Below are 13623 nucleotides of genomic sequence, written 5' to 3' on the forward strand. Positions count from 1 at the left end.
AATAAGAGGAGGGATCAGCAATAAGCTGTGCAGGGATCCAAAAGGCAGTTTATGGTGTATTAGAATTAAAAGTGTTTCTTGAACATGGGATGAATGAAAACTTGAATTTCATCTGCAGGAAGTTTCCTTTCATAACTTTTTATATTAGAAAAATGAGGAGCAATTACATTTTCCAAACATAATTTAGCATAATTTATCCTCAGTTTCTCTACTTCGGCATTAATATTAACTCAACAGCTTATATTTGTTGTCCTATTAAACCTAATAAATCTAAGTGTGATTCTTAATGTGGTGATTTGGGTCATATGGGCTTTTATAGCTAAAAAGACTTTGATAAGCCCACGAGGACCCTGAACGCCTCTCCAAACATGTGATGACATTTAAAACATACACGCCTGTCAGTCAGGAATTAGGGCTTTTGTTCTGGACTCCTGCACGATGCACGATACGTGGTTACCATCCCACAGCAGTGTGAGTCTATTTTTACCTCGTGGTGCCATTGTCTGGGCTGTTCAGGGGCTGGTGATCTGCTTCCTCCGCCAGGATGGAAATACGACTGAATGAGTTACTAATTAGATTATAAATAACATGCGTCTTAAATATGGATTCTAGGTCACATTGGTCACAGTTGTGGGAGGCATAAACGGTTCACCAGTGCAACACAGAGGTAACATCAGAGTGAAAGTGTGTTAATTTTGTAGGAATGAAGGATTTATTCAGGTACAACAAACAAACCAAACACATTTTCACCCCAACACTCCAAATTGTCTCACTCTGTTCAGGTTTAGGCACCAAAACTTTGTGGTTAGGTTGAGGAAAAGATCATGTTTTGATGTTTTCTGTAAACATCTCCGTCTCCATCCTTTGTCACTGTCATTCAGTCACTTCAGAGGTGAACTGTACGCTCCAGTTTCGCCGCCGCCGCCGCCGCCGCCGCTGCTGAGCTGCACTGGGGAATAAATCTGAATATCTCATGAAAATAACAGCACAATCATCCTTTATGTCCCGGAGGTGTTTCTGTATCCTTACCTGATAATAAATCACTCTAATAATCAGGTGAGCAGCTTTTGGTAATGACAGCATGGCCTCTGGTGAGCTGCTATATATAGACATATAGCCGAGGTGACCAGTGAGGCATAGAGGGCGGCAGGCAATGTTCCCACAGAGAGCCAGTTATGTCCTTTCTCTTTTCTCCAGACAGAAAGACGTGCAAGCACTCCCTTTCCCCCCTTTGTTTTTCAAACACATACACATGCATGTACAAAAACTCCCATATACAGTACACCTTTACAGGTACTCGTCCCTGTATGTTACACATGCATTCCTTTTATTTCTAGCTGTCTTCTTTCTCCCTTTTCTCCCTCACACACCTACACGTACACACTGTCCTGTCTTGTATAACAGTGTGGAAACGTGCCCACCCCCATGAGGACAGGTCGTAAATATAAGGTTCCCTCTAATGTACGGGGATAACAATGGAAAGGACACGGGCACACACATCGTCCAAGATAAATGCACAAGCACACACAGCGCGCTCATTGAAATACATGCACTGGACACAGATCCTGCAGTTTGTCCTTCATGACATTCATTAGCTGTGTCGCTCTGGGAGTCAGGAATTGGACAAAGTGAAGACTGATGAAGGTGACTTTGTGTTGGCAGTCTCCCAGACTTGCTCTCTCTCTGCTGGTCAGTGCAGTGATCTGTTACCACAGGATACTTGCAGTGCTGCAGGAATACGCAGTCTGTGATTTATAGCACTTAGCGCACATTAACCCAGCCTGGATTTGTCTGTTGGGAGGCGTTGCAGACTTCTCATTAGAATGATGCACAAGCACTTCCTGCCACCTCACTGATACAGATGTGGTTGTGTTTAAGATCTCGCTGTGTCTCGAACTTGGTCTTATAACGTATCGTCCGTCCCGCCCAAAACCGAAAGTGTTTACAGCTGTTCTGAATGACACTGAGCAGGGCGCTGTTACACTTTCAGACAGTCTCTCCTGGAGTCAAGCAGTAACGTGAAGAGTAAAAAAAGAGGGCTGCCCTGCCTTTCACACCTCTACACACCTGACCAATCACAGATCACAGAGATCACAGCCTGCAGTAAACTAAGTTTGCTTGCAGAAGTTTAGTCAGATTGTCTTTTTACTTTATTTGAAGGTAAAACTCAAAGTCAGCACGTGCTAAATAGTTGCTACAAACACCTCTGTGCCAGCACAAGTAAGAAAGAAAGAAGAAAATCCAGTACATAAAAATGAAAAACACAGAATCTGGTCGTGAACTCTCCTCCTCCTGGTGGAGGCGCCTCCACCCAGCTGCTGCTTCCACGCAGCCTTTCAGGTGCCAAACAAACACGTGTGGATGCAAAGTTTGGTATGCATAATTTATTTCTCATTGACGTCGCTGATGAACACATACACATTATGAAGCCTGGTACCTCCTCTCAGACCAACATACAGATCCACAACCAGAGCAATGGTACACAAAGCAGCGTTTAGGGCAACATTAACAAGCTGAAAGTATCCAAAAAAAATCTGCCTTCACATCATTGAACTAATGCTTTCATGCCAAGACAACATAAAAGATGGTTTTGCTGGGATCATCAAGACAAACATTTCTTATCCTTGACACATAATTGTTGGCCAGTGGAGCTGCAGCATGGACACTTACTGTCTATCATCATGAAATCAGTATCTGAGCAATAATGCTCCACACGAGGATGGTTCACATGTTATTACCTCTGATTCACAAAAAAAGTACAAGAAAATGTAAAAAGGAATTGTTGGATTGCACTATTTTTGCAGATGCTTCTGCTCACTTTACTTTCTTTATGTGGTAGAAGCTGCAACTAACAGCTTTGAATGCTAAAAAAAAGCTATGTTTGGTCACTTTGTGTTGGATTTACAGTAAAAACAAGCTGCCAACAAGGAAAAGGACAATCACTCATGCCAGTGTAATGTCAAATTATGGTAAATATAAACATACATGAACGTGTTTGAAGATTTCTTCTGCAGGCCCTCACAGATCTCACTTGACATCGTGACTTCAGAAAATTTGGCAGCAGATTATAATCGTCGGTCATATTTACATTAAGAACAATCAGCTTCACGTACAAAAAGAGAGGCATGCTTGCTTTACATTTTCCATCGAGCATTTTGAAATAAATCACGCCGATCAGTTACGTCGCTGTTTTAAATGCTGTCGCCTGCATCAAAGAGGAATGAACGAATCCTGCCATTTTGGGGGAAATGAAGAATGAAAATGACTGAAACTGAAAAGCAGTGTGCTGTACATCACTGAGGAAGCTCGGGACACTTTAAGTTAGAAGGCATCTGTCTGAAATAGAAATGTAAACAGTTATCAGGTGCACTGTGTGGAGCCTTTACCAAAGCCCAGCGTGTCGGGGGATTCATGGAGGCAGCACAGTAAAGGCTGTCAGAACCATCATGCTCGTCGCCGTACTTTAATTATTATTGGCAACTACTGCATGCTCTCACATTTTAACAAACTTCATCTGCTTCTCTGCACTGTGGCACTGATTTCCTGCTCTCAGCTGCAGTAAAAGGCTTTGGTTTATGTTTTTCTCTGTGGAGTTGTTTCGCTGTCTGTGCTGAAAATGAAAGAAAAAGACATTGCTCACATTACATAAGAGACACTTCTCTAAGCCTTCTTGCTATCACAGTTTATGAGCTGAGGTACTTCAAAAAGCTTCATTATTTCCTTCAAAAAAACTAATAAAACAAGCATTAAAAATGTTTTGGACCATTAATCTACAATCTTTTTATTAACCTTCTGCTCTTCTTCCATATGCCAAAGTGGTGCATTTGGGTGTCGAACTCCAATCTCCGACATCCACCCTTTGTCCAGTTGGGTGTGAATGCAAAGGTGCCTCTTTTCAGGCCACTAACAATACTCAGCCATGCAGAGTGTGGTCTGCTTAAATAATTCCACTTAAATATTCAAGAATGTCTTTCCAGGCATTGCAAATGAGTCCTGGAACAGCTGGAAATTGTACAAATGTCCAGTCTGTTAAATTGTATTTGATAAAATCCGTGTTAGTCGCAGCAGTGACATGACAATGGAGATGTCAGCTGGTCTGTTGATCTGTCAGTCCAACACTTTGGTCCATCTACTCGATGGATCGGCATGGGATTTGGGACATTCATGGTCCAGTGAGGCTGAAATCTGGTGATCCTCTGACTTCTCATTCAGTGTCAGAAGGAGAGTAAAAAACTCCTCTGGTCCAACACTTCACTTCACGGGGATGCTCTAAAGTTAATGATTGAATTGTTGTCAGCCGTGGCTGCATTCTGGGAGTCATGATAACATAGCAAGTTAGCATGCTAACATTAGCATGCATGCAGCTGTGAGGAGGCTGACAAGCTACAGCTTGAAGTAATAAGAGTAGAACACAGTCAGCAACAAAGAACTGAGCCTGAACTGTCAGTCTGTCAACATGGTCACAGAATAAAGGACCTTAAACCTTTTTGATGACCTCTTCAGGTGCAACTATTCAGGCCCGACTTAGTGGTAAGGCTCTAACGATAGCAAAGTATTTCTTAATTTTTCGTTCACCCAACAATTTGTTTTCTGGTGCATGCATCTACAGCCTCATAAATGCACCTGATTCCAGAGGTCATCAGACCCAGTCAGTGTCATGAGCTTCCTCCATCCACTGAGCTGAGCAGAGTGGACCTGCAGTTAGCTCCACGCAGAGGTCACTTCCTAACACTGAGGATGGTCATCTGTAGGCACTCCTCCTTTAGAGCCACCAGTTCTGTCTTATAACTGCTTGTCTTGCCTCCATCGGCATAAACACAAGGCTGCTTCTTTGCTGACAGCGGCGTTTCCATAGTCACTGAACCTGCGTTGAGTATGTCAGCATGTGACGGTGAGGAAGAGGAGCCTCTGTGGCAAGCTGCAGACAGTAAAGCGGAGAGAGCTCGGCCGACGTCGTGCCGAGCCCCCTCATTGACGAAACAGTACAAAATGGGGTCGGCAACGCAGTTGAGGCTGGTCAGGGCCAAAGATACGTGGTACGCTGCGAACAGGCTCTCCTCTGAGCCGCAGTCACATGGTTTCCTTAGAAACATGACGCTCCGCACCAGAAGGAGGATGTGGTACGGCCCAAAGCAGAGCAAAACGATCAGGATCAGACTCAGCGCCAGCCTCTGGATTTTGGCCTTTTCCTGACGCTCCGTCGAGACGTTGCAGCGCACTGCTGCCAGGATCCCACGGTAGGCAACGAGCATGGCTGTCCATGGAGCGAGGAAGCCCAGAAATGTCCTGTAGAGGTTCATCCCTGCCACCCAGTCCTGCATGGGATACTTCTCAAAGCAGAAGGTGTGGTTGAACCGATCCTGGAAGAGCTCGTCGTGGAAGAGAGGAGCAGAGTTGGCTATGATCTCAATGATCCACACCATGGCGCTGACCAGGATGGCTGCAGGACGTTCGGCAGAGCAGAGGAGAGAAGACGAGAGAGGAACATTAGACTTGGCAGTGACTTCCATTCCTGCAGCCTGTGTGAAAGCTGGACTGCACTGAAAGAAGACAGGGAGCTCCTGGAATTACAGACATCTATGGGCTGACACCATGTAACAACCCCAGTAATCATTCATTTCACCAAACAGCAGGCCTGTACTCCATCCATGAGGATATTGTACTTTCTGAAAGAGCCAAGAGTTTCCATCCAAAATGCTTTTCAATGGGATGGGATAAAAAAATAACTTCCTAAACTTCATTATTTTGTATTTCTATGTCTTGGGCATTGTTTCCGAGCTCTGTGTGAGGTACATATCATTGCATTTGATTAAAGGTGAGGACTTTTGCAGATATCCTGTCTTTTGATATGGAAGTGATCTTATCTCTGCTCAAACTGAATTTCCTGTTATGTCAGGGAATGTCAGATTTGAAGACACACATCCTCTCCGGGCTCAGCAGCAGCACGGTTTGGCAAACTAATCATCAAATGTCATATTTTTATCCTGCAAAAACAGGACGAGGTCAGATTTGACTGAGTGGTTTCATTGGAAGATTACTTTATTTTAGATTCATCCATCAGAGCTAATTGATTTTAAGGACACTCATGTTTTAAAGTACCATCATTTGTTTTTATATCATGTCAGAAGAAGAAAAGCCCGCCTGTACCCACACGTACCCGTTTTGATTCGTCGAACCTTGGCGAAGCGCAGAGGATATGCCACGGCCAAGTACCTGTCCAGTGATATACAGCAGAGAAAGGCGATACTGACGTAGATGTTGGTGTAGAAGATGAAGCCGAACAGCTTGCAGCTCTCCTGACCGTGGATCCAGTCATCGTGCTGCAGGAAGTAGTCGATCCACAGAGGAAGCGTGGTGATGTAGAGGAGGTCGGCCACTGACAGGTTGATCAGATAGATGCCGAGCTCGTTGCGTTGGCGGACCTGGAGGGAGGAAAGAGCGAAGAAGAGAGACGAAGGGATGGAGAGGCGGGAGTGACAGATGGTGGAGAGATGAAGATTTGAAGTTAAAAGAGAACACGATGAAGATGTGTGAGATTTATAACGAGGCTGCAAACGTCAAACGAGACAGTAAAATGCAAATGATCTGTGTATTTCCATCAGCTGCACGCTGTTTGCATGTCGAACCATGGAACAAAACACGGAGAGTGAACTGCTCAGGTCTGACTGTGTTATCGTCGTTTCATGACTCATACAAATAATGTTCGAGATTCTTTGATTTGTCAGCGCTTGGATTGAAATCCAGCTACAGCTCTGTTGTCCACGCAGGATTGATATTACAGTGTTAATATTTAAACTGCTCTGCTGAATAAACTGTGTAGTTAATGACGAGTGTTTGGGAACTACAATAACCATAACGTACCTGTGACCCAGCACACCTTTGCTGTGTGGAGCCACAGAGCATCTGAGCCAGGGCTCAAACTGAATGTAGAAAAGCTGGAGAAGCAAAACAATAATCTAAAGTTGAACTGTCACTTTTAATAACGCTGTGTTTGAAAAAGTATGACTTAGTGAGCTTGCTTGAATGAAAAGTCAATAGTAATCTCTCCAGCTGCTGCCAAAGCAAACTGTCAGTCTGTGGGAAATGCTGGAAATGTTTGATGCTGTATGGGAAAATATCCCCAGAGCTCTGTTGACTGTATGTCGCAAGCAATGTCAGACATGTTCCATCAAAACTCTCCTATTACAAAGAGGAAAGTATGTTATCTATAACTTTATAGCACAAATGCTTATTCAAGCACTGCATCGGTTCCCATATAGAATCTATTTAGGTTTTTGCCTATTTTTACTTCTGTCCTGCTGCATTTCAGCTGGAAATATTGCAATGTTTTACTCAACTACAATTATTTAACAGCTTTGGTTACGACTCATTGTCCACAAATGTACCACAAATTCTAACCGAATTTCGAGAAAATCAGCAAAACAAAACAAAACAAAAACTACTATTAAGTGATTATTAGGAGCCGGTTCGTCCAAGGCTCAAGCCTGGTGGAGATAATTAATCAGACAATATTTTGAGGTTTGACAAATTTTGTACGAACCAAACAATCAGTTAATTAATGGAGAAAATAATCAGCAGATTAATCCACAATGAAAATAATCATCTGTAGAAAAATAGTTCAGAATGTATGAACGAGACAGTAACAACATGATGATATAATGTATGAGTATAACAGTCACAGTGGACGTTTTTCTGCTTTGAGTACTTTTAATACTTTAAGTACATCTTCCTGATTGCTCTTACATACTTTTACTTTAGTAACCTGAACAGGAAACAGGACTTTAACCTGTACACGGGTATTTTTTACAGTGTGGTATTAGTACTTTTCCTTAAGTAAGAGATCTGAATGCTTCCTCCACTGCTGTTTGAAAGCACGCATTACAAGCCATCGCTGGTGTGTGTGTGTGTGTGTGTGTGTGTGTGTGTGTGTGTGTGTGTTCATGTGTGTCTCCTCCTCACCTGCATGTAGGCAGCCCACAGAGCCATGCAGTTAGTGGGCAGCCCCAGAACGATGACTATGATGTAGAGCGTGGGCTGGAAGAACTGGTCCACCTTACTGTCCACATCACAGAACGAGATGTTGCACATTGTCCTGTGTGGAACGCTCTCAGTGCGTTTGTGTGTTTGCAGGTGTGTGAAGCTACTCTCAGCTCTGAGCGTCCCTCTGTAGTTTCACTATATTCCAGCTCCGGCAGTTTGAGAGTGACATGCCGACTCTGGCGTCCTGCTCGGCTACCACACGGCTGTCCAACACGGAGCGACAGAAGAAAACAGAACTGTCATTTCCAGGGCATTTCATGGTTCCTGTTTAAAACACTGTCCTTCTCACCCAGGGGGCTCGATGTGTCATAATCCTCTCTCACACTTCAAAGCCAGCCCCCGTGTCCCTCGGCACAGTCGAGAAGAGGAGAAGAAAGGAAGGAATGAGGGATAAAATGTGGTGAAATGAAAGCTGCCTTATCGACGCCGTGCCAGACCTCCCGCGCCTGAGCAGGCCCTCATCAATCTTTTAGAGATTATAGGTCTGCCAGGTCCATTGTGAGAAGGAGAGGCTGAGCATCAGTGTGTGTGTGGGCGTGTCTCACGGCCCTGATGACACATAAAACTCCTGTGGGATGCTCGCGCTGAAGTGCAGGAATGATTTTACAGAGCTTCAGCACTCCGGAGCCGACAGGTCGTCCATTTACTCTGGACTCTGCAGAGAGAGAGAGATTCGACTGTTAAAGCTACGTTATGTAACTCTTTTACCTTAAAATAACAGCTTCAAAATCATTTTGATCTGCCTCTTTCACCTCCAGTCTGCAGCCTGAAGGCCTGTTTTTTACACTGCGTGCAGTAACTTGGATTGATCTCTTTAAAGCACTACGTCACATACAGAGTGTTTAAAACATGGACGCAGTGTCCGTGATGCCACCCACAGGTTTCCGAAGAGCCAGTGACTGATTCCCAGCTCCTAGCTTTTGCAGGCTTCTGATTGGCTGACATGGCTTTACAGTCACATTGCCGCCGCCTGTTGGTTTGGCATGCTTGTCACAGCGCGTCAGGTGTGTTTTTGCCTTCTTCATGTGGAAGAAAGAGCATCAGACCTGCAGTTTTCAGGCATTTGGTTTGCTTATTTGAAGTGAATACTGTGTCTCTCACAGTCAAAACAAACTATTCAGAAGTGCCTGGAGTGAACACACCCTCAACATACAGTCTTCTAACAGGCTGAATTCTGCTGCCCTGATGGGCTGACATACAAATTGCAAGACAGGGGCCCAGAGGGGAAGACTTCATGCAGCGAGTGCAGAGTTTTATCTAGGTGACATTCACGGAGAGACCTTCTAACATCTGGTACAGTATGATAACACAGAACACGCTGACACCGTACAGGCACGAGAAGACCTTCCTAGAGTTCAGGACGTATGATGAGCCTTATGTAAGCCTTCACTAAACATGACCTGAATATATGTGGACGAGATAGAGAGAGCAGGGTGGGAGCCGGTTTCTGTTTCCCTCCTCGACTCCTCACGTCCCCACCCTGAGCTCAGCTTCTGTTTGTACATCTTGGAACGCTCTGATATTTTTGCACATGGCTGATATGAGCACACATGTGCTTTCAATCACTTCACTTGAATACGTTCTTCCGCTCCGTGAACTGCCTTCCTCCACAGTTTATGTATGTTTCAGCTTCTTTTTCACTCCACTTAGTTCGATGGATTTCAGAAATGATCGTCAAGGTTTTTCAGCTTCGAAGAGCCAACTGGATGTCGCAACTTTTTCACATTGCAGTGAAATATTTCTGACAGAAAGAAAGGCTGTTTTTCATTATTTTAAGGAAGAGACAATAGTTCATGGAATCAGAATTCCTGCTGACCAAGAATATCCACATAAGTACAAATAACTGTAAAGCTAAAAATGATGTTTCTCTGAGGACCATGTGTGTACAGAGCTGACAACCACGAATGTTCGAACGCTCGGTCCCTCGGGTCACAGAAAACATTAGAAATAATCCTTATTCTCCGGAGACTGTGAAGAAACGCAGAAGATTTAAAGAAGTCAGAGCTAAAAGGAGCCCTGTGATGAATCCATAAAGACCTGCTTCCAAAGAAAAGGCCAGTCAGCGTTCGCTTCCTGGTGAAACGTCCCAGCGAGCGGCCTGAGAGACGTCCGTGTGAAGGTTTCAGTCACCGGTGTGGAACAGTGAGTCCGAGCCGGTGCTGCAGCCACAAACACACAAGAAAACACACACACACACACGACGGACAAGTGAGGTCATTCCTGTGCCGATAAATCTTTGCTGGGGGACATTCTGATAAGCTGAACCACAAATGGGTCAAAACTTTGCAGTAATCTGTTATCAAACACGCTGGAGCCACAGCACAGACGAATTTGACTCTTCAGGGTTGATTTTACAAAGAGGTTTCACATTTAAGTTACTGCCTTCTATTTCCCCCAAAACTCGTCTTTCTCTTTGTTAGCGTTCCACATGTTATAACTGCATCCACGGTTTGACTGGTTTGGCTTGTTTTCCCTTTAAATCTCCTCAAAACTGTTGTTTGCATTGTTGCATTGCATTCTGGTTCCTTGGCGGTCTCACTGAGGAGCACTTACGAGACTAAAAAACATTTTGTGTTTGTCCTTTCGGGGAAGTGAAGAGTTTACTTTTACTCGTATCTACGGTTTTGATGTGATGGAAAAGATGGAAAACTGAAATATGAGTACAATAATAGAGCAAATGCACAAACTCTTCATCCTCAGTTTGATGTTTTTCAGCAGAGCAGCTCTCTTTTACAGCATCATTAAACAAAATGTGGAGTCTCTGCTTCAGCCTGCAGTCAGTCACAGCGCTGTCAAACAACCGAGATCACATCTGTCAGAGCCACAGACAGACCTCGTTTCCTCATTAGATAAAACAGCAGGGCCGCATGCCAGTGACACATTCACTGCCAGTCGGCCTTATCACTACTTAAAATCTGCTCTGTGTGTGTGTGTGTGTGTGTGTGTGTGTGTGTGTGTGGCTTTGCGCTCACATCAAACGATGAACTTTCTGATTAAATACAAACTGAGTTAACGTGCGATAAACTACTTCTACGGCCGCGCCTGTCCAGCGGTTACAGAGGAGGAGCTCTGGGGTGCCGAGGCTTGCTCAAGGGCACGTTGTCGGTCCTCATTCAGCTAAAACAGAGGGTGACGTGGGTTTGTTTCCCAGCGTGCAGCAGGCATCACTTGTGTTATCTTTGTCCACGCTGTCACCAGAAATGTGGTTTGTTCTGTCAATTACAGATATTTATCACGCAGCGTTTGCATGCGATGGATCCACACACGCAACTCTCTGTTGGTGTTGTGTGCATGAGTGTGTGCATGTGAGTGAAAACGTGTGTGTGTTTGCCCTCCTGGGTGTTTCCTTTAGGCTGGCGGGTCAGTTAGCAGCAGCTGACAGTCAAACATTCAACCTGTTTGTGAGTCATGAAGCTCAAACAGTCACAGAGGTTATGTTACGCTCACCTGCAGAGCGGCCAACAGACTCACGACAAAACACAGAAAAACTATTATCCACTAGTTTTATTATTGTTGCTGCTGCTGTTTTAATTATTTCATCTTCAGCGTCAGCATACGTTTAAAGTTTATGACCATTAGCATCAGAAGGAGCGTCGTTTTCACAGGTGGGTCTCTGCTTTGTATGCATTGTGCAGGCGTGTGTGGGCAGCATGATTCATATCCTGCCAATGGTTTCACCCTGTTTCACTGACGGAAAGTTACTGGCAACTTAGCAATGCATCAGCAAATTAAAAGGGAACAAGAAGTGTGTAACAAGAAGTGTAGCGCTAAATGTGAGAGGGCACCACAGGCTGCTGCCCGCTCACTGAATGCAGCTGTGACACCGCCTGCACAGAGTCCTGCTCACAGCTGGACTCTTATCTCTGAGGCTCGACACGCTTCAGTCAACTCAAACCTAGAAATGACGCCTCTTCAATACAAGTGGCTGTTTTTTGTGCTTCGAAGGCTCAGTGTCTGCTCACGGCGTCAAGGCGTGTTTGACCATGAGCATATCAACAGGTTTAAAGCAGGCGGGGGTGGAGGAGGTGTGACTGTCATCGCCTGTGTTGTTTTTGCTTTGAATTCATTTGGTTTTTCATTTGCATCTGCTGTCCGATCAGCCGCCGAAGCAACCGGGAATTCTCCCAGTGCTCCCAGTGGCCAGTCCAGGCCTGGGTTATTGATCTTCAGGCGGCTTTTCTGCTTTCTTTCCATCAGCCTCCCTGTGCAGTCTTGCATGTATTAAAGAGCTTATTTAAAAACAAACTGTATTTCTATGGAAAAAAACTGTTTGTACTACATAAAATACAGTTCTGCAGAAATGTACCGTAACTGATTCAGTTCACAGCTGGAAAGCGGTTCAAAAGGTTTATTAGGGATTTAAGAATTAGGAATGCGTGTGTGTGTGTGTGTGTGTGTGTGTGTGTGTGTGTGTGTGTGTGTGTGTGTGCGTGTGTGTGTGTGTGTGTGTGTGTGTGTGTGTGTGCATGTGTGTGTGTGTGTGTACAATGGAGGCCTATATCAACCTGTTCTGTGCTGTCCGCTGCAGCGCAGCAGTGTCTGATCTCCTGCCAGAGGAGATTAGGTCAAGGCAGCCATGCACACATCATGCTGGCTGTCAGCACACACACAAATACACGCACACGCACGCACACACACACAAACAGATGTTTTCTCCGTCATATACAAATACCAATACAAACTCTACACACGCATCATCTCTGTCCTTTACTGTACTCTTGTTCTCTTCTCTGCTTCATTTCTCTGTTACAGTCGCCTCATTGTTCACACTTTCGACTCTCGTGGTCTTGACCAAGGTCACTCTGAATATCACGGCTCCACCTGACCAACTCTCCCAGAGCGACGAGGAACAACAAACAACATAATATGAGATATGAACACAAGCCAAAGATGCTTGAGAGGTTTTTTATTTGTGCTTAGTGCAGCGTTACAAGTCAAAATCGAGCCGTCACTGAATTCATGGTTTGATAAGGTTGAGATGAAGTTATGTGACTCAACACAGTCTAACTTATCATTGAGTGACTGGCGTTCATTACCACATGATAACATTCTGTAACTCGAATGAAAAATACTTTACTGACCAACACAGGTTCAGTTTTGTGGTGTGAAAGCTGCAGTAAACAGACACAACCACTGGACGCTGTTAAGTGGGAGCATCCTAAAGTTATGCAACACAGTATTCAGGTTTTGTACCACATGTAAACCAACTGATAGGTTACTGGCTTTGTATTCTGCTAGAACGTCCCTTTAATTGTCTGGATTTGTAAATAGTTCTGTGTCGGTGCAGAAACACTTCAGATTGTGGAGCCGTGAGGGAAGATAACACAAACAAGAGCCCGACCTGAGGGTCAGGACAGAAGTCGCTGTTAGGAAGATATCAAGGTAGACAGTGAGTCTGTGTGTGTGTGTGTGTGTGTGTGTGTGTGTGTGTGTGTGTGTGTGTATTTCCAACCTTGAGAGGGAAGACATTTTGGAACGCCAGCTCCAGTCCTCACCTCTTGACAGTGTTAACTTCTATGTATTCCATTGATTTCAGGTGAAGTCAATGCCTGAAGTGTAAGTAATAATACCTCTTTGAAAAGG

General features: G+C 44.5%; 1 protein-coding gene across 3 annotated transcripts in view; it reads right to left on the minus strand.

Moving 5' to 3' along the window:
- Window positions 1-2375: 2375 nt before the first annotated feature.
- The window catches only part of gpr4 (G protein-coupled receptor 4), a 35137-nt gene continuing 23889 nt past the window's right edge, over window positions 2376-13623 (minus strand). The window contains exons 1-4 of one of the 3 annotated variants that reach the window (XM_076734196.1): window positions 10078-10546; window positions 7960-8695; window positions 6158-6422; window positions 2376-5440 (exon numbers count right to left, since the gene is read on the minus strand). In XM_076734196.1, coding sequence (XP_076590311.1) covers window positions 4719-5440; window positions 6158-6422; window positions 7960-8088 — 1116 coding nt within the window. In that variant the 5' untranslated portion in view covers window positions 8089-8695; window positions 10078-10546 and the 3' untranslated portion in view covers window positions 2376-4718. Of the gene's footprint in view, window positions 5441-6157; window positions 6423-7959; window positions 8696-10077; window positions 10547-13623 lie in introns of those variants that run through there. The other 2 variants (XM_076734195.1, XM_076734197.1) reach the window with 2 other exon arrangements.

The sequence above is a fragment of the Chaetodon auriga genome, chromosome 7 (genome assembly GCF_051107435.1).
Source record: "Chaetodon auriga isolate fChaAug3 chromosome 7, fChaAug3.hap1, whole genome shotgun sequence".
NCBI classification, from domain to species: Eukaryota; Metazoa; Chordata; class Actinopteri; order Chaetodontiformes; family Chaetodontidae; genus Chaetodon; species Chaetodon auriga.